At 35.8% G+C, this 22,289-nt stretch overlaps 1 protein-coding gene across 5 annotated transcripts in view; it reads left to right on the top strand.

Moving 5' to 3' along the window:
- Positions 1-22,289, top strand: part of LOC128997952 (RNA-binding protein 27-like) — an 86,277-nt gene that overhangs the window by 46,921 nt on the left and 17,067 nt on the right. For all 5 annotated transcript variants that reach the window (XM_054423808.1, XM_054423807.1, XM_054423810.1 and 2 more), the window contains 8 exons: positions 4,460-4,648; positions 5,274-5,342; positions 6,338-6,516; positions 9,128-9,289; positions 10,513-10,650; positions 12,253-12,372; positions 14,561-14,656; positions 15,111-15,188. In XM_054423808.1, the coding sequence (XP_054279783.1) occupies positions 4,460-4,648; positions 5,274-5,342; positions 6,338-6,516; positions 9,128-9,289; positions 10,513-10,650; positions 12,253-12,372; positions 14,561-14,656; positions 15,111-15,188 (1,031 nt within the window). The remainder of the gene's footprint in view (positions 1-4,459; positions 4,649-5,273; positions 5,343-6,337; positions 6,517-9,127; positions 9,290-10,512; positions 10,651-12,252; positions 12,373-14,560; positions 14,657-15,110; positions 15,189-22,289) is intronic.

The raw sequence follows: 22,289 nt of genomic DNA, 5'->3' as shown, positions 1-22,289 counted from the left end.
TTTCTTTTAGCTTTATTAATTTCTGCAACTACCTGGTTTCTAGCAATTTTATAATCAACTCTATGTTTGGTTATATTTGGGTAGGCTTTATGTGTTCTGAAAAGTTTGTCTCTTTTTTTAATCATGTTAACTATTTTTAAACTCATCCATGGCTTCTTTGTTTGCTTTTGTCTTTTTATTTTACAAACTGAACTAATTTCATAGGCTTCTTTGAAATTTAATAATATACGGTTGTAAATATCATTTGGATTATTTAAAGTATTAATTGACTGCCATTCCATTTGTCCTAGTGCCTGTTTTAGTACAGCTATATCAATATTTGCTGATTTATTTTTCCTCTGAGTGGATGGACAGCAATGGTCAGTCTGAACGTTGATCACACAGGTGTAGTGGTCTGATATCTTTACCTGTACGATATCTGAGCTGACCTTTGCTCTCTTAGCTCTAAGGAACGCATGGTCTATACATGTCTGAGTCAATTTATTTGCTCTTACTTCCTCTCTGGTAAAATCATTAATATAAGAAATCAGCCCATGTCCTGCCATAATTGATTTATAATCCTCAACACTTTTTTTATAATAATCCTTTAAGTCCAAGTTCATATCTCCAATCACCAATAGATCGCCTTTAATATCTGTTATTATTTTTTCCATTTCAGCTATAAATCTATATTCATCACCTGATGGCTGTCTGTATGTGGCTACAATATTTATCACATAGTTATTTTTTGTGACCTTAATGACTTTGCTTTCAAAACTACTACTGTTTACATCCAACCCCTGTACTAAAATGTTTTCTTTAATAAAAATTACAATACCTCCACCTTTTTTTTCTTGTCTTAAATTGTGCACTATGTTATATCCCTTAATATTAAAAAAATTCAAAATTTCAGACAGAGTTTCTTTTACATTAACTTCAGTAAATATAATTATGTCCACAAAAGTAAAACATTCATAAAAATAAACCAAAAACTGATCCCAATTTTTTCTTATTGACCTAATGTTAAGATGCAAAATTGTTATACCTGACTCATACTGTCCTTCAAAACATGAGTTTTTAAATTCTTGTGTATTCAAAAAAACTTGTGCCCTATATTGATCACTATCAAAAATTTCCATATTGTTTATCAATCAGGTCTAAGAACTAATAATGTGTCAGGTACAACAAATTTTACTTTATTTTACTTAATTGAGACATATCTTCTATAACTAAAACTTTACTTTTTTCACTCTTTCTCACTCTAACTGCTCCATATTTAAACCAGATAAACTTGTATCCTAGTTCTTTTCCCTTCTTCTTTGCTTCCCGTAGTAAGTTTCTGTAGTAAGGTGATAGATTTTCACTTACGTATATCCTGCCGCCATCGAGCCCCGTCACCTGGTTGTTGGTCACCACCTTATCCCTCTCTGCCAGGATCTCTTCCCTCTTTTTCCTCCTCACCATCTGTACAATTATGGTTGCTGGTCGGTCGTCCCGGCGAGTCTTTGGTAGTCGGTGAGCCATCTCTATGTCGTCTTTCGTCATCACTACACCCATCTTGTTTACTACATCCACCACAATTTGTTCAACATCTTCCAATTCTTGCTCAGCAACTTCATTGATTTCAATGTTTCTATTTCTTCCATATTGTTCCAGCTGGTTAAGTCTTGATTCCAATGCACATATCTGGTCATCTTTCTTCTGTATGGTAGCTTTTAACTGCTGAATCTCCCTCTCTAGGACTGGTAGAGTCTCTAATTTTCTGCAAATGTCGTCATATTGATTTCCTATGTACTCCTGACTTTGAACCATTTCATCGTTTTTATTTTTTATTTGTTTGATATCTTCTTTAATTTCGCTCAAGCACTCTAACTTCATAGAAACTTCTTCTAAAAAAGACTTAATGCGTTCCGTCTCCTCCTCATTTTCCTCTGTTCTTCGTCCGCTTTTTTTAACTGATTTACATTTTCCACAGACCCATTCTGCCTTGTGTGTTTTCGTAAGTTTTTTAAACATTGCATGACTAAAGCCAGCACATCTGTAATGATACTCTAACTTACAATTATCGTTTGAACAAACAATTAATTCAGACTTCTCTAAAATAACCTCCTTACAATGATCACAACTCATCTTGCATTAACTTGACAAATCAGCAAACAAGGAAAACTGGACACAAAACTCACAGAGACAAGGAAAACACAACCTTCCTCTATCACTACCACTGACTGAATTGTTAACCACATAATACTTTAAACACCCCCGCCGCAGCAAACCTGCAGACTTAGTGAATTTCCATTTGCCTGATTGGATTTACAATAACATGTCTCCTTAAAAATATCACATTTATTCCCTATTTAAATACAATTAATTTAACAAGTGCTTAGGTTTGCTGCAACAGGGAGGGTAAAAAAGTGCTTTTGTTATAAAATTTTAAGACTAGTTTAGTAAAAAATGAATGTATTTTCCAAATTTGATCAAAATATGTTCATAAACAAGCAAACTACAACAGTTGACTTATTCTCCATAAGAATAACATAGTAATTTTAAATATACATTTTATTTTTATTTTTACGTAACTAGGCACATAATAACTCTTCAAAATACTAAATTATTTGTTTTTTAAGCTCTACAAAATGGGTTTCAAAGAAATTTTGAAATTTTGTGTTTTAGGGTCAAAAATGGGAAAAACCTATTTTTACCCCATAAAACCCCCCATAAACCCCCGTTCCCATAGTCGATCATGCTGGTTCGCAAACCCGTTCAAATAAATGTAGGTTTACACGTTTGTATCAAATTTCATCAAAATCGGATCATTTTTGCTAGAGTTATCGTGCAAAAGGACAAATATATATTTATATGAATTTGAACGGATGGTGTTTTTGGCCTCAAGGGACCTCAAAACGAAAAAGTAAATCGGTCCCGGGTCCAGGTCTTACCATGAGTACTACGGTAATAGCTTATTCCCTATATGGGAAATTCGCTAAAATAGCTTGATGTGTACTAATTTATCAAGCAATCAATTTCATGGATTAAATCATACTTAGAAAACCGGTTTCATAGAACTTAAATTGTGAAAAATTATTTCATATCAAATCATGGGATCATTTAATATAATGGGATGAAATTGAAATGGGTGTTTTTATTTTTCATAAAATTTGGAGACGAGACCGAGACGGGATTTCCCTTCTCATACATAACGGGAAATGCACGTTCCACATTTTAACCTGATTTTTAAATACCTACTGATGTATGATAGACTGGTTAAATACAAAAATAATAATAATTTAAAAAAATATTTAAAATCTTAGATTAAAAAACCTTAATAAAACATCAGTATAAAATAAATATATTAATAAGGCCTAACTTATTAAAAATAACTCTTCTGTATAGGTAACATGGAAAGATCAGTTAGTATATAGTTCAACTTTTGAAAAATATCTAATTTATAAGTCTAAAACCCCATCCATTAAGTATTACTAGTTAAGTATCAAGTAACAATTTTTACTTCTATACCATAATAGTATATGGAGAAAGTATTGTTTTCTTCAAAATTTTCGAGTTTGAGTTTTGAGTGGATCTATCAGTTTTGGGTCCCCCTGGACCCGAAAAAGTGGTTTTCGAAGTGATGTCTGTGTGTGGATGTGTACAGGGCTAGGGACTACACCTGTGGTCCGATTTCGATGAAATTTGGTGTGTAGGTTCTAATCCATAGTATCTCCAGGCTTTTATTTCATTTTTTTGAAATTTTTATTTTTAATGTTGATTTTCCCATAAAAATTCATAGCCTAAATTAAAAAAAATCTGATTTTCTCAAAAATGGACGATTTAAATAAAAATTTAGTATGTCGTAGCCCTTTAAATTCTGAACAAAATGGTACGACTTCCATTTCTGTAAAAATTACGGTTCAAAAGATATTCTAAATTATGTACCCAGTTTTCTCACAGAAGACCACAAAGGAATAAGGTTATCACCGCCATTTTTACACTCCTTAATCACCTTAATTACCTTCAGTCATCTGGCGTTGAATGTCGGCATCCGATATGTCTCTTGTAATTAAAAAACACGGCATATAACTGATCTTATCTCACACTTTGCGGCCTTACGGGAGATTTAATAACTATAAAAATTGTATAAACACACAGCTAAGCGTACTAATCTACAAATGGTGTCATTCTGTTCATAAATGATGCCAGATGAGCTTCGTTGTGGTGTCTACGCTAACTACAGAGCTACACAGAAAAACGGCCTTTACTTAAAAAACTACCCTCGTTAACAGATAACCAAGCCAATAATATCAATTTAGACATTTATCTATAATTCAATGAAAATCCTAATCAGAATCAGAATCATCATTTATTGTCTTTCAGCATTACATACATGCAATCGACAGTGTCATTTTACATGCAAAATAAATAAAAAATACATCAAAATCAGATATCACATATACATTTAAAACATAAATATTGATACTTTATACAGAAAAGGGGTTCTGCATGCGAGGGGAGATGTGCCCCTACGACCATGGCAAGGACCCAGTTGTCCTTGAAGATGTAGGACAAGTTTTGAACTTCTCAGCACCGGGACTTCCCCCCACAACACTAGAACCGCCTGTGCCCCCCATGGTGGCCCCAGGAATGAATTTGCACCACAGGCCCCCTATAAACCTAGGTAATAAAATTTAACTAGATTTGTGTTAGCTTATAATTTAAATTAATACATAATAGGTTCAAATTACTTTTTTATTAAGATCTAGTGATAATCTGATCTAATTCATGACATGATCATCATGACCAACCTCAGGTCATGCTATAATCTTCTAAAAATTACTGTCATTAATATATTTAAATAAGATGTATGTCAAAGCTTAAAATAATGTTTTTTAATTAACCTAAACATACAATTACTAACTTGTTTATTATTTGTATGCTAGACCTTTTGAATACTTGTTTGAATGGGAAAAATGTTTGGTTTTCATAGAAACATTGAGGTGGTTTTGGTTCAAAACTGAATCATTGAATTATTTTCTTTGCAAAATTCTCTTCTTACGCATTTCACATAATTTCCTTCAGACTTCTGGATGTTGTATTTTCTTAGAATATCACCAATCTGTTTACCTCTCTGTATTATCCCTTCTCTTCCCTATTTTACTCATATCCCTATTCATAACTTTTCTGTGTCTCTTTCTCTGCTCTTTTGCTGTCCATTTTTCTGTTCCTGCCAAATCCTCTTCTATGAGTTTGATTTTTCAATACAAAAAATACAAAATGGTCTTAAGAGAACATTGTTTCTGTAGTGGAATACAATCCAGACGCGCCAAGTATGGACTCAAGGATGTGGAGTAAGCAGCCTTTCCGAACCTCAGGTATGGTTGTAATATATATGCATTTGCATATGTATAGATTATTTTATCAAGTTGGCAAGTTCTTTTAAAGTTGCATTTGCCTGTTTATAGGCCTCTGGCCTGTGCATGGATTGTATCCGGAAAAGCAAAAGTTAAGCTGATACAGCACTAGAGTCGTAACCTATAAAATCACTTCAAAAATTTATATAGCAATCCAAAGTCTGTAGCGCTACCGACTCATCGATTTTCCTATTGATATTTGATTTGGTAAATATTTAATATTATTAATTATTGTATTAAAAATGTTTATTTTTGTTAAACATACCTATTAATATACAGTAGAGTCCCGCAAACTCGGCGTAATGTGGAGCGGGAGGGTGTCGAGTTTGTGAAATGCCGCGTTATCGGGAACTAGAGTTAAAAATAAGAGCAATACAATTTTTAAGCTTTTTTACCACCTTTTCAATTAAATTTATATTACAAGTCAGTATTAAGTCATTAGATATAGTACAACAAATCCTTAGTACGAGTTGCAAATGATTATACTTGAGCTGGCTTGTGTCCATGTTTAACTCGGACTCAAAAAATCGCTCGTTTTCTGAGCGAGGTCAGGGCTGGGTTATCCAGTGCCGAGTTTGCGGGGCTCTACAGTACGATTGTTTTAAATATTATATTAATTTAGTATCTCATTTACTCCTTACATTGTGAAAATGTTCATTTCAGAAGGAATTGTGTTTTTGGTGGGTACCCAGTCTTCTCACAGAAGACCACAAAGGAAAAAGGATTTTACAACCATTTTAACACTCCTTACTCATTTCTGCACTTAACCCAAATTCATTCTGTTCACAAATTATGCCATTAAGCTACGAGGAACCTTATTGTGGCGTGCACACAAACTTACGGCGCTATACTCAAAAACAACCCTTGTTTAAAAAATTACCCTCCTATAAGCTTACAAGTACTTAACGTGGTCTTAATTGTTGAGAATAACGATCCCTATGTGATTGTGTTTTCAGCGGGACGTAGCTTGCTTCAGAGGGGAGGTATGATGAGAGCTCCTCTGGCTCTAGGCTTCCCTCCTCACCATCAGAGAGAGCTCATTAGTGTTCCTGTAGGTGAAGAGAATGCAGGATACTACCACGGAGTCCCAAACCCTATGAAACGCCAATGTCCTCCAGACTTCTCCAATGATGCGGTAGGCTTTGACCTCAACAGTCCCCTCGTTAAAACGGAGGCTTTTTTCCTAGCCGAGCTTTCATGACTTTACGTAACTGCAAATAAGTTAATCATGGCTAGCCAGAAACATTAAAAAAAATTTAATGTTAAAATTTGGAGTATAATATAATTGTTTAAAAAAGATGAAACAAGGAACAAGGAAGGTTATTATTTGAATGTATTGGTAAATATTTAATGGATTAAAATAATAGAATATTTATTTCAGGAGGAATAGATAATTTAAAAAAATAAAAAATTAAATGCCAGTAGGCCAACCTTAAATTTTTATGTACTAGCATGAGTTTAAACCCAGTTGAAAGCATGTTAAATTTGGTCACCAGTAAAAAGCAGTATTAAATTTAGCACCTATCATATATTATAAATCTGCTATTAGTATTTGCATTCATCACAATGTTGTGCTGACTATACTCCTTAATATCGTGGTCATTTTCATTATCATCATCAAAGTTCACAAAAACATAATCGTATTCCAATATCACGGTAAAATCTTGAATAATCTCCCTTAGTTGTGTGATCATTGTCATCGTCTCACGAGGTCACGGAAACGTTATCATCGTCATCTGCCATCACCTCAATATTCTGAAAATTTTCTTTGGTTTTTAGACATTATTGTTGTCTCCTGTGGTCACAGAAATGCCCTCATAGTCCTCCATGATCGCAGAAAAATCCTGGACATTTCCTGCCGTTTGTGGACATTATTGTTGTCTCCCCAGGTCATAGAAACGTCATCATATTTCCGAAATCGCGGAAAAATCTGGACATCTCCTGCGGTTTGTAGATATCATCGTCGTCTTTCGCGGTCACGGAAACGTCATCATAGTCTTTCGCAATCGCAGGAAAATCTTTAACATCTGCCGTGGTTAATAGATATCATCGTCGTCTTTCGCGGTCACGGAGACGTCATCATAGTCTTTCACAATAGCAGGAAAATCTTTGACATCTGCCATGGTTAGTAGACATCAGTCGTCTCCCGCGGTAGTCTTCTGCTGGCGATCGCAGAAAAATCTGGTAATCTGCAGTTTGTAGATATAATTGTCGTCTCTCGCGGACTTGAAATGATCATGGCTTCTTCTGTGATCATGGCAAAATCCTGGACATCTCCCATGGTTAGTAGACATTATCCTCAGGTCACGGAAACGTTATCAACGCCATCCGCAATTGCAGCAAAAGCCAGATTTTTTTCGATCGCATAAACCTCGTAGAAGCGTTTTACGATCGTGACTGTAAAATTTCAGCTCGAGCTTGATTTACCAACTTTGTGCTCGATTTCTTGAGCTTGTAGGCCAGTTTCGGCTCGAAAATCAAGCCGCTCTCACACCTCTACTTATTTATTACACTATCACAAATTTTGTAAAAAAGTAAGCGCACAGCCGACAAAAGTGCAAGGAGCAGAGGATTGTCAGTGCCAGTGGATAGTTGACATTGAAGCTTTAGATCAATATTCTTTGTTTTCTTCCATATTATTTTTGTCAAATAAACTGTGATAATTCAAAAACAGCCAACTGAATATAAATAATAGGCAGAAATAGTTGATAGGCTACAATGCGTTCCAACTTGTTAGACTAAAGAAACACAATTTATAAAATTTTCTTGGTATTTTTCTTGGACTGTGAGGTTTTGTATTGAAATTTTGAAGGTACAGTATCTATTGACCACCGGTTGATCCACCCCCAGTGAATCAAGGTTCTGCTGTAATTGTTTCTGAAATGGATTAATAGAATAATTACATTAATAATTTACACTCTATCCCCTACTTATTTCAGTCTGTGCCAGTTTTTTTTTCAATACTTATCAATTTAAATAACCCCGCCGCAGCAAACCTGCAGACCAAGCAAATTTACATTTGCCTGATTAGATTTTCACTTAAATATTATATGTAACATGTTATATTTAGTCCTTTTTAAGTAACTTCAGGTTAATTGAGTACTAAGGTATTTTGTTACAGGGAAGGTTACAAGTCTTTTTTGGTAAAATGTTAATAGTTTGGTAGGCCTATAAAATAAATAAATATGCCAAGTTTGATAAATCTATATCCATAAACAAGCAAACTACAACAGTTAACTTATTCCCCAAAAGAATAACTTAACATTTTGAATTCACAATACTTTTTTTTTATTTTCACCGTGGCTAATAATTGTACAGGTGTTTACTACCTAGTGTTTACTTCAAAGTATCTAATCATTTCTTAATGTTTTTTAAGCTCTAAAAATGGTTTAGATAAATTGGGAAATTCTATGTTGAATTTTGACCCTCAATCACAAGGAGAAAAACCAATTTGTACCCCAGTAAACCTCCCATTAAATCCCGTTTTCATAGTCAGATAAACGCTCATTTGCGTAATTGTTTGATAAAACTTAGGTTTACACCTTTAAAACCATGGACCAGATTTTGTATAAACCCCTGGATTCTATGGGCTCCTTCTGAGCTCCCTGGGGATGAAATTTGAGTGTGGCTGGCTCTAGGGGTAGGCCTAGCCTGTTTTTTATTACAATTTTATCCCACCAACCTGGAAAGGTATTTTCAATATAAAAACAAAAACTGAACTATTAACATTTCATTATTCTTTTCAGGAATCAGTTCCAGTCAAACAAAGATTTGATTATTCAAGATTGGGTCCAAGGGGACGGGGTGGGAATTGTTCCCTGCAACTGAAAAAAGTCCCAAAAGGATTGAACAATATTGCCCACCTGCACAACCACTTTTACAAATTCGGAAAGATTGTTAACATTCAGGTAACCAAACCATATTTATTAATTTTATTTGAAAATCCTTACAATGTTTTTGATTTGGTGACGGTACAAATCGTATTTGCGAAAGAAGTCTGACAAGCAAAAAACATTACTACGTTTGAAAAATGAAACTTTTCCTGTCACAACACAACACAACACAACACAAACTAGATTGTTCATTGATTATTAACTGTTCATGGGGTGATTGTTGCACACTCTTACTTTTGATTTTGTATCACAGATGATTTTGCAGTCTTTTCTATTGAGGATTTGTTAATTTATACCCATCTTCCTTATATATGTTTGGTATTTTCTTTTGATAGCTTTGACAAAATTTAATTTTAAAGTATATTTAATGAAATCAACCAGAATAAGATAATTATGCCAGTTTATTTATCCCTAACGAAAATTAAAATATCATTAAGAAAATTACCTATTATTACAGGATCATAAAAAAGGGTTGTGGTCTTAAAAACAAATTAAACAATCTGCATGCATGATGTGTTATTAGAATTCGTGATATTAACATTGCGTCCATTTTTATCAGCACATTGGTTGAACCGGACTAGATCGGCAGGAAGTGGGCAGTAGCGGTACTGAAACAACTGTTCTCATGGGAAAGATTTGAGACCAGTGATCACGTGTCTAAATTCAATGCTCTCCTAAATTTTAGTCGAATGAATATCTCAGTAAACAGTCCGTTTTAACGAGTTTTTGGGGACGTCGGTTTAACCAGGAAACCCGTTATCCGGACTGGCCTCGGTCCCGAGGAGTCCGGATAAGAGGGAGTCTACTGTATTATAGTTTTCTTTGTAAACTAAGTGATGATCCTACTTTGATCCATCCAAAGTTGATAGATGGAAATAAGTGACTTGTTTTGTTGTGAGCACTTTCATTTTTGCTAAAAATTAATTAACTTGGATATTTAAGGAATTGACTTAAACCTGTGCATTGTAAGGGGATGGAGATCGGGTTCAATACCATATTTCAACTTAGTGCAGTGCAGTACATCTTACACCCTCCAGCAGCTACTGCAACATCACTGACGGGGTTGGTTGCATGACATAAGTAGGTGCACACACCAATGACAAAGAGGAACACTTGGACGGTTGTTATAAATTCAATGTAGATTCACAGATATTCTTTTATGTGTTTTAAGGATTGAAATTTATTTTGTTGTTGGTTCTATATGTGGGTTTTAAATGGTGAACATTGCACGGTTACAGGTATCATTTGAGGGAGATCCTGAAGCAGCTTTAATAACCTTTACTAGTCATGCTGAGGCCAGTGCTGCCTACAAAAGCACTGAAGCTGTATTGAACAACAGATTCATTAAAGTATTTTGGTACAATCCAGATAAAGATGTAAGTACAACTCATTAGCATTCCTCTCAACTTTTGTCAAATTTTCAGTGAAGTCTATCCATTAACCTGTTTTAAGGGACAGATGTTATTGCCAACCCACAAAATATTCAGGGTTGGGCGAGTAAAGGATTTTTCAGTCCAGTAGAGTAAAGTTAATTTGTGAACTGACATTAGTAATTTTTTTATTATTAAAGTTTTCATGAAATGATAGTTATTTTACATTCTGTACTGTGTCACCAATTATTTTCATTGAGGTACAACAAAAGATAAGTCAAGAGGGTCAATAAAAAGAAGTAGATCAATTATGAAACAGAAAAAGCCATATGCCATATGTGGCACACTAGTTTAATGTATCTAATTTTAATAGGATAAACTGACTTAATTATCCAATAAAATTACTTATCAATAATTGGTAAACAGATATATTCAAGTAGTTTGTAACTGGTTAAATTTGTAGTTAGATTTCGGCCATATTGTAACCAGAGTTCACCATGGTTTACCTGGTGTTTGTAGAAGGGATGAGTCACTCCGTTTGTTGTAATAGTACCCCTATCCTAGACAGCTAAAGGAAGACTTACACCACAACAACATCTGTAGTATACCAACTCCTATCAACATCGAATAACTGGTTTGACACTTTGGGAAGAAGGATCATGGATGGAGGTTGAAGGAAACATCTTTTATTGCATGTAAATCTCTTAAACATCAGCTGATGAGACCTATTAGCGGCATAACTGGCATCTTCAAACATAATGAACAGCGAGGTCTGCAGACGACGTCCCAGCAGAAGCAAACTTTGATTTTTGGTCTGTTCTGCCTGTTAATCAGTACAAACCAGGGGCGGATTATCCATGAATACCCTTGTTAAATACAGTGATGCTGGCATTTTAAAGTTGAGAGTCTCAGCTCTTTTTGCTTTTTTGTAACTTGCTGACCAACAAGCATGGGTTTTATTTCTTCTTTTTCTGCCTCATGCAATCGTGGTTGCAGTTCATCCTGTGACTGCCATAGGTTCTGCAGGTCTATTTTTACATTCTGATTTGTCACCGAGAGTGGATTTTTTTTCTCTGGCAACCTAAGATACTTCTACCTATACTCTGTGGGCCCTAGGATAGGTCTGTCTAACCTTTTCAGGTTCCTATGTGTAACCTTGAAGGTAAGAAGGGTGATCCTCTACTTGTTTTTTTAAGTAGTGTGAACCCCACAGAGTCAAGACAAAATTATAGGTCCCCACCAAACCCATTGTCTAGGGTGGTGATGATAAATGGTGTCTAGTGACACGTTAGTTTTATTCTGAGCTAACTAAGACTACTAAATACATATAAGAATAAGACTATCAAACGTCGTTGCAGTATCTCCATACAGCTCCGTTTGTCTCTTGAGGTGTAGTACGATGTGCTGCAATGTTCACTGTCACTAGACCGTGAATTTCTTCTTCAGGTTTGAGTGGGGACCCTGAAGTATTTGCTGGATGTCTAAAATATACATTTACTTTGAAGTAGCAACTGATTCTTTTATAATGTTTTTATCACAGTGTGATTTCTTCCTTTTTAAATATCCCCTGAACAAGTTAAAAAAATCTATCTTAAAATTAATTTACAGAATAAGCAGGAGAACATTTCCCCGCTGGCTAGACCTTCTGCCAAAGAACGCTTAGGAGCCCAAATGAACGTGAATGCACCACCAGTTACCAATATGGAGCCAACCAATGAAATGGAAAAGGTTTTCCTTTATTTTCCATTTTACTAACTGAATGTTTTTTGGAGTTGGGTATTGCAGTTCTAGTCTAGTTATTGCATTGATTGTTGACATGACTTATCATGTCTTCACTTAAAGAAGCATTTGTTGCATTTGATATGATACATCACGTTGAGCATGATTATAATAACAAAAATACAATTTTTATGTTATTTTTAGTATAAAAAATCGGATTTTTATAGTTACTATCTAGATTCTAGATTATCGCACAACTCTTCTGGAAAAAATTGTTTACAAACGACATAGCTGAATGTTGCAAATAGGAACACAACCACAACGTAAAAAAAATCAGTATTAAAAAAGAATTGTGAACCAGGCTACTAAGTGTGGTGTACAATAAACTACCAAGCTGTGCTGAAAATCTTCAGTGTCCAAAATTCTGTAATCATTAAATAAATGACCAGTGAATGAATTTTTCTAACAGCAGCTTCCTCCCTTGACAAATATGTCCATAGAGTTTTAGTGCCACTTCAGCACATGCAGTTGTGGTTCCCAAACATTTCAACCATTATGCCTTCTGTAGGCTTGTTGAACCTTGGGCCACTACACTACGTTGACGTTAGTTTCTCAACATTGGTGTATTTCATCATCTGTAGTGTGTTTCGTCATTTTGCAGACGCCAATCCCAATTGAGCTTGTCATCCAACCTTACTCATAGGTACTTGGATCCATCTTAACCTGAGCTTGATTTTTATGAGGGTTGTTATTCTGATAACATCTAAATTTGTGTTTCCTGTGAACTTAATTGTGATAAATGTGGGAAGATACACTGTTAAACCCTTTCTTGGATTTATGTAACGCTGTTTCTCCACAGCAGACAACGCCCTTGTAAGTTCCAGGGATTTTCCCATGGGTTTGTCCCAAATTAATGTCACATTACCATCTGCATATTCATGAGTAATTCACACCCTGTATTTTTAGTTGGGTCAGAAGTCCATCTTGGCGAATCTTCGACCTTTGTAACAGTAATACACAGAACTGTTTATGCTGCCAAGTATATTGCTCTCCAACCTTCCCTCGACTTATTTTATACCAGCTATCACTACCAGATCATTTTTCTACTGACAAACCAGTACTAGTGTTGTTAAAAAGCTCCATTAATATATAAAAACCAACATATTATTTTCTTACTGGCCAAAGCGTTTTCAATCCTCAATCAATGTGAAACACGAATTCATAAAATTTTCCTACTTAGTTAGTAGGTTAATTTTATTGTACGAGTAAATACCTAAAAAAAAGGTTCTGTACATTCTTCATTTTTTTAGAAGAGGTAGGCCTAAATAGGTCTTGAGCTTTTGGTACTCCATATGATGCTTAGAGGCAATGTATTGAGAACAAAACTAGAAGTTCCCTTGTCGCTGTTATAATCAACCTGATTAACAACACTATGTTAGGACCACACCCTTCTGTTGAAGTACAGGATAGGTGCTATCAGTACTAAGCTGGATCTAACCTTTACATAAGTAATGCATAAGAAACACTCACACCAAACCAGACGTCCTCAGTCGCATGTATGCAAAGCTCATTTTTCCATGTTTCCATCATGATATTGTATTGGAGCTTAAAAGATCCTGGCAAGTAAGTGCTAAGTAAGCAACATATCATCAGGAATTATATGTGTGAGTGTATTATATCATACTCACTGATGATACTACACATGTACAAGGGTTTTCAAGCTAAGACTCAGAGTTTTGATAGAATTATCTTCATGAATCTCTTAGCTTGTGATTACCTTGTTATATTCAGCAAGTGCTTTCGATTACGCACCCCAATTGTCTGTACAGTCTACAGACCTTTTCTCAAAGTTTCCAGTCCGTTGTCCCACCAACAAACTGTCCTATAATACCTCTTAGTTTAGGCCCCATACTGCTTATCTCAGATACCTGTCTTTACAATTCAGATTGACCCTTCATTAACAATACAATGATGGTCATTCTGTAGACTGAAGGAATAGTTTAGTTTTGCATCTAAGAAGAATTTTAAATGTTTGAAAACAATATAGAAATAAATGTTATGTACAGTGTTCCAAATTAAATGTAGACATTTTAAAAAATCACATGAGGTTTATACTGCTTTGCATGGGTTTAATTTTACTCAGTCATGCTGTAGATTTATAAGTTTTGAACCCCCCTTATAAATATCCTTTTTGTAGGTTCTTATTTCTGGTGCAAACATCACAAAGACTGTGTACATACCAACAGCTCTCGATAGAAAACCAGCTTTACCAATACCACCTTCTAAGAGACTAGTAAGTTTTTTGCTGAATACCTTATTCTAGATGTGTATGGATTTTTATGGAAAATCAGGAATCAACAGATATACTGACTAGTAAGTAAAAGACGTTTTGCATTGGTGCCAGTTGGGGCAAGGCCATTGCCACTATCTTAGCATCATATTATCCCAATGAGTACGGATGGATGCATGTATGCGCGTTATCAAGAAATTTACGATTGGCTTTGCTCTGAGATGAGATTTAAAAAACTAGATTGCCTTCGCAAAGGAAACACGCCCCTGTATTGCGGGTATTGCAGATACTTTCTAAAGGCGTTGTTTTTTTTTTCTCGTCTCGAAAAATCTTGGTCAAAATCAAATCTCGTCTTGTAGAATGAGATTTTAAATTTCCCTAGATTTCGAGACCGGTCTATCCCTAGTTTTCTGTAGTTATCTGCATAGTTTGATTACTACTTGTATTTATTTTTCAGATGGTTACAACATTCAACAACCAAGCAGTTCAAGGAGCTCAGAATGCATTAAAGAAAAAACAGGAAGAAAAAAGAAAGGTTTACTTTTACTGATAATACTGTTTCATAGACATACATTCCATAAACAGTCATAATATTCTCAGTTTTAAAATATTCTTTGACTGAAGTTCTGCGTTTTAAATTGCACAAAATTCTAATAGCGTTCTTTTGCTTTTTTAGAATTGATTTTAATTTTTTCTTTTTTGCTGCACCATAAAGTGAAACTCCAAATGATATGATTGAATGTATGTACGAAAAATATATAATTTTTAAAGTTTCCTTTTCACATAGGGGTTTTAATCTTGTTAGCGCATAAAGGCCAGATGAAATTTTAGAAAGTAACTGATCAATATGATGATTCCACTTCAAATTTTCATCAATTTCTAATCCCAAGAATTTGATGTGGTCTTTATTTTGAATTATGTTGTTATTAACTACAATTTTTGGCAGATTTTGCGGTTTAGTTTTTCCTGCTTGGAAACACATAAAAATAGTTTTATCTGTGTTCAAACGCAAATTATTTGAATTAAAAAAACTGTTAAGTAATAATATATCAGAATTGGCCTTGGCTTCAAGTTCAGCATAGGTTCCTGCGGCTATTTTTAATTTTGCATCATCAGCATATAGGCAAAGCTTGCTAAAATCACTGAGTTGAGGAAAATTTCTCAAATAAAAGATTAATAAAAGAGGGCCTAGGATCGATCCTTGGGGCACCCCATATTTTACTTCCCGAGTATGAGAATTGTAAGAAATTTTATAATTTTTGTTATTACAGTGACTCAGTTCTACGTATTGTTTTCTATCAAAAAGATATGACTTGAACCAGTTCAATGAAGTACTATTTAGTCCACTACTACTGAGCTTTGAAAGCAACAACTCATGAGAAATTGAATCAAAAGCTTTACTGAGGTCTATGAACAACCCTACCACTTTAGATTTACTCTCTAAGCTATCAACGATGGATTCAATGAAAGCTGTGGCAGCTGTTATGACAGATCTGCCACTTCGGAATCCATGTTGGCAGTCATCAAATGTACCATTATTTTCAAAGAAGCATACCAGTTGGTTATAAACAACCTTTTCATAGATTTTTGAAATTGAAGGCAGCAAAGCAATCGGTCTATAGTTTGATACTGTTTGTCTGTTTCCTTTTTTGAATAGCGGTTTTAATTTTGTTATTTTGGGTTTGTTAGGGAAAATTCCTGATATCAAAGATGAGTTAATGAGATGAGTTATTGGTTTAAGTAGGACTGATTTAGCTTTTTTAAAAAGAACCACAGGAATACCATCGTAGCCAGCACTATAGGAATTTTTTTGACTTTTAATAATTTTATCAATGTCGCTCTCATCAACAAAGCTAAATTTAAAGCTCCTTTTATCTGAAGCAAGTACAGGATGCAGAGTGTCATCAACATTTTTTTGGAATGTATTTATATTATTGAAAGTTTCATTATAAGTATTATTAACTGTAGGGCTTTTCCATTTGCGTATTATTAACTTTAGGGCTTTTCCATTTGCAAGTAATTATTAAGAAATTTTATATGACTAATCATCAGTGTGTTGAAATATTGGCCCTAAGTAAGGTAATGCAAGAATATTAGTTTTGATTTGCCAGTAAGTACAAAGTTCTTCCAATTCTATCCATTTCCATTTCTTAGAGCACTTTTAAAACATGATTAAATTCTGAATCTTTATTTTTATTTTTTTTATTTATTTTATTTTACCTTCCACAGGGTGTCTAGTAGTCGGGAAAATCGGGAAAGTCGGGAATTAGTATTGAATTTCAAAATGGTCTTGAAAAGTCGGGATTTAGTCTTAAATTTGATTTCAAAGTCGGGAATTTTTATGATTTTGCCGCGATCGTCGTCTTCCGTTTACGTTACCGCGAAAGCCAATGATGATTGTCCTCACGGCCTCCAGGAATGTTCACGATTTTGCCGCGATAGTGGACGACGACGATGACGTTTCCGAAACCACGGCAGACGACGATGACCTTTCCGTGACTGCGGGAGATGACGATGACGTTTCCGTGACCGTGGGAGACGACGATGATATCTGCTCGGCCGTGGGATATGTTCATGATTTTGTCGCGATCGCGGACGACAAAGATGACGTTTCCGTGACCGCGGGAGATGACAATGAAGTTTCCGTGACCGCGGTAGACGACGATGATGTCTACACGGCCGCGGGATATGTTCATGATTTTGCCGCGATCCCGGACGACGACGATGACGTTTCCGAAACCACGGGAGACGACGATGACCTTTCCGTGACCGCTGGGGACGACGATAACGTTATCGTGACCGCGGGAGACGACGAAAACGTTTCCGTGACCACGAGAGGCGACAATGACGTTTTCATGACCTGCGGGAGATGACGATGAAGTTTCCGTGACTGCGGGAGACGATCATATCTGCTCGGCCGCGGGAAATGTTTATGATTTTGTAGCGATCGCGGACGTCGACGATGACGTTTCCGTGACCGTGGGAGATGACGATGACGATGACGTTTCCGTGACCGCGGGCCTACACGGCCACGGGAAATGTTCATGATTTTGCCGTGATCGCGGACGACGACGACAACGTTTCCGTGACCGCGGGAGACGACGGTGATGTCTAAACACCAGCGGGTAATGTTAATGATTTTGCCGCGATCACGGACGACGATGATGACGTTTCCATGACCGCGGGAGATGACGATAAGAATTCCGTGACTGCGGGAGATGACGATGACGTTTCCGTGACCGCCGGAGATGACAATGACGTTTTCGTGACCGCGGTAGATGACGATGACGTTTCCTTGACCGCGGGAGTTTACGATGATATCTGCTCGGCCGCGGGAAATATTCATAAGTTTGTCCCGATCGCGGACCACGAAGATTACGTTTCCGTGACCGCGGGAGATGACGATGAAGTTTCCGTGACCGCGGGAGGCGACGATGAAGTTTCCGTGACCGCGGGAGGCGACAATGAAGTTCCGTGACCGTGGGAGGCGACGATGAAGTTTCTGTGACTGCGGGAGACGACGATGATGTAAACACGGCCGCGGGAAATGTTCATGATTTTCCCGTGATCGCGGACGACGACGATCACGTTTCTGTAACCGCTGCAGTCAATGATGATGTCTAATCGTACGGTACGCGGAAGATTTCATGATAAAAAAAACCAAATTTGCTAGTTAGAATTTGTTATTGCTGCATTATTTCTTTACTTGAAAACACCAAATTATCATTTATTTATTTATTTTTTATTTATTAAACATCATCACATTACATCAATTCTCTTGACAGGTGATTTGTCACAAAGTCTAATACTAATACTATACTACATTTTAAAATAAAATAGCTTACAAAAGAAATAAAGCATATAATAAGCTACAAACCTATGGGAGAAGCAATATCTTTCAAATATACTCATTTTCCAGATATTCCTCTAACGAGTAAAATGCCCTTTCCAAAAGGAAATTTTTTAAAGATAGTTTAAATTTAGAGAATGAGGCAATGTTTTTAATCCCAGTGGGTAATCATAATACTACTTTATGACAAAGACAAAGAGTTGGTGTAGTATTATTTAGAAAATTTGGTTAAGCTATAAAAATTTGTATCGGTATCAAGAATCGAGAATCGATACATTTTGGTATTAACACCCACTAATTGTGGAAAAAACTAGTCTTGAAAAATCTGGAATTAGTCTTGAAAAGTCTGGAATTAGTCTTGAATTTTATAATGGAAATAAACTAGACACCCTGCTTCCAACAGCCAAGAACCAATTTATAATGGTATACAATGATGACTTATTCTAACTTAAACATTAGGCCTACATACAAATATAATATTTTTTTAAGATTACATACAATACAAATAAATACAATCTGAGCTATAACAAGATATGAGAACAACGGGCTTGACTGTAGTATTAACAAAAAATAGCTCAGTTACATCAGGTACAAAGCATATTAAATAAAAATTTTCAAATCAAATCAATAAATAAACCAATGAACATGAACAACAAACAAGAAGTATAAATAAATATATAAATGTTCAATAATGACAATAAATATATGCATTATTAACAATAACAAAGATAACAAGATAGGTACAAAATATATATATTGGATTAAAACAAAGAAATTAGGAGTGATTGTGGATGGTAACTACGATGAGCGGCGGAAGTCAGCCAGTACCCTCTTCTGGATTGTTGTTTGGCTGTCGAGACTGGCACAGAAGACATTCTCATTACGAAGCATACTTGCAACTACACAAGTATTACAACTACAACTTGTATACAACTATTACAAGTATTACAACTACGCTCTATGTAGTATACGTCCACTAACCTGTTACTCATTTACTAGACTGCTTGCCTCCGACGTCCGGCTGTGACTTCAGCTGTTGTCATCAGTGGTCAGTGTATCCAATTCATAAACTTAAATTCCTCTTGCTACTTTAATTAATATAATATACTACACTCGCCCCAACTTAAAATCAAACTCTTCCTTTAATAGGCCTAAGCCTAATACCAAAAATCCTTAAAACCAATTTCAAAGTTCATAGTTAATATCATTTAACATAACATTTTCTTCAAATAACTCAAATAAAAATTACTTCTTCAGTTAAACACAGTTGACTGTTTACTTAAAGATCAAGCCTCCTCGGCCTACAAACGGTTCATTGAGACCGTCTAAGAAGTGGCGGGCCTGGCTGCACTGCATGTCTTTCTTCGAGTCTTGGTAGAGGGCTAGATGCTTTTGGCAGGCTTCGCCTCTGATGTGAGGGCATTATCGCCGCTGGCTGAGGGCTAGGTATCTGCACTGGTGAAATAGGCCTTTCCGGAGGTGATGCCTTGACTGGTGATGGCTGTGGAGTTCGCCTATCCGCCAAAGTCTCCTCTTCATCTCCCAGAAGACTGGAACGCAGATGGTCCGCATGACAGAACTGGACCTTGCCTAACACACTTACAACATAAGTCGCAGGGCTTCTTTGCTCCATCACTCTTCCCGGAATCCAGGACACATGCTCCCCTCTGACCGTCTTCAAACACACCTTATCTCCTTTGCCAAAATGTCAGAGGAACCTCTGATGCTGTTTGCAGCTAAACATTGCTGTTCCTTCTTTTTATCAATCAATGACAACGAATTAGGCTTAAGTAGGGTCAATTTTGTTTGGGTTTCCATTGAAGGCCCATACAAAACCTTCGGATATCATACGTTCAATCTCTTGTTCAACAGAAGTCCGCAAAGCATACGGAAAAGGTCTATATTTACAAAACTTAAAGAGTCTAGGATAGTCTTAAAATACTATCCTAGCCTCAACATCTTTGATCTCCCCTGGACCACCTCTAAAAACAGACATATTTTTGTTTTAATGCCTTAACCTACATAGGTTCTATAGAAACCTTTTAGGTTAGGTTAGGTGTAACCCCATCTTTGGCTGCCTCATTAGGCTTGGGTTCATGACCACCAGTAGCAGTTGCGCTAGCAAAATTACATGAGAAAATTGATTTCCAATCTAAAATGTGCTTAATCCAGTTCCTTCATAAGAGCATTGGTTGGTTAGTATGATTTATTTTAACAATTATCATAGGCAAACAATAATAATGGTCCTTGTAGTCAACATTGACTTGAGCTTGACCAGTTACTATGACTTCATTGCCAGAATAGGTTAGCAGCTTAATATCCACAAATTTCAATGGAACGTGAGAAAAATATTTTTCAAATATTTTCTGAGGACACACTGACAGTGCCGAACCAGTATCAATTTCCATAACTACAGGCACATTCTCTATAGCTAGCTTTACCTTGTAATCAGAGTTACTGTACTTGAGCATGAGCCAATATTATATAGTGACAGATTTTCTACTTCCTCATTTATGTCTAGGCTAGGCTTCTCTTTCTTCGAGCTTGTACCTTATACCTTCCTTTTAGCTGACTTTTTGCGACTAATAACTTATATGACAAGGCCATGTCTCAGTGTTTGTCTTTGGATGCTAATAACTTATATGACAAGACCATGTCTCAGTGTTTGTCTCTGGATGCAAATAACTTATATGGCAAGTTCATGTCTCAGTGTTTGACTCGGGATGCAAATAACTTATTTGGCAAGGCCATGTCTCAGTGTTTGTCTCTGGATGCAAATAACTTATATGGCAAGTTCATGTCTCAGTGTTTGACTCGGGATGCAAATAACTTATTTGGCAAGGCCATGACTCAGTGTTTGTCTCTGGATCCTAATAACTTATATGGCAAGGCCATGACTCAGTGTTTGTCTCTGGATCCTAATAACTTATATGGCAAGGCCATGACTCAGTGTTTGTCTCTGGATCCTAATAACTTATATGGCAAGACCATGACTCAGTGTTTGTCTCTGGATCCTAATAACTTATATGGCAAGGCCATGACTCAGTGTTTGTCTCTGGATGCGAATTACTTATATGGCAAGGTCATGACTCAGTGTTTGTCTCTGGATGCAAGTAACTTATATGGCAAGGTCATGACTCAGTGTTTGTCTCTGGATGCTAATTACTTATATGGCAAGGTCATGACTCAGTGTTTGTCTCTGGATGCTAATTACTTATATGGCAAGGTCATGACTCAGTGTTTGTCTCTGGATGCTAATTACTTATATGACAAGGTCATGACTCAGTGTTTGTCTCTGGATGCTAATTACTTATATGGCAAGGCCATGACTCAGTGTTTGTCTCAGGATGCAAATAACTTATATGGCAAGGCCATGACCATTTAAGGTACCACACAATTTTTGACGCTATATCAGAGTGACATGATAAAAAGGGTCATTAAGCTTATTATCCAATAACGTACAAGACATAATAATATCTGGTTTTTTATAAAAAAACATACTTTAATTGCATTATTGGTATAAATACAACTGAATTTATAAATTACAGAGTTGGGCTGTTAATATTTTATGTACAAAACTTACTAAAATGTCGAAATTTAAGTTTTAGCCGACATTATGGTTTTCTAGCAAGAAACACTTTACAGTACTTACAGTTAGCTTAGCCTACATAAAATAAAATGAATAATGAAATTTAAAAATAAAAATTTTGAAAAATAAAAAAACCATAATATTGAATTATCAGTAAAAATAATATTGAATGATCGATCAGTAAAAAAAGAGCTTAC

This window comes from Macrosteles quadrilineatus, unplaced genomic scaffold (genome assembly GCF_028750875.1).
Source record: "Macrosteles quadrilineatus isolate MER2022 unplaced genomic scaffold, UCM_ALF_1.0 Scaffold_7__1_contigs__length_78375512, whole genome shotgun sequence".
Classification (NCBI taxonomy): domain Eukaryota; kingdom Metazoa; phylum Arthropoda; class Insecta; order Hemiptera; family Cicadellidae; genus Macrosteles; species Macrosteles quadrilineatus.
Note: the sequence above shows the minus strand (reverse complement) of the source record. Positions and strands in the feature narration are given on the sequence as shown.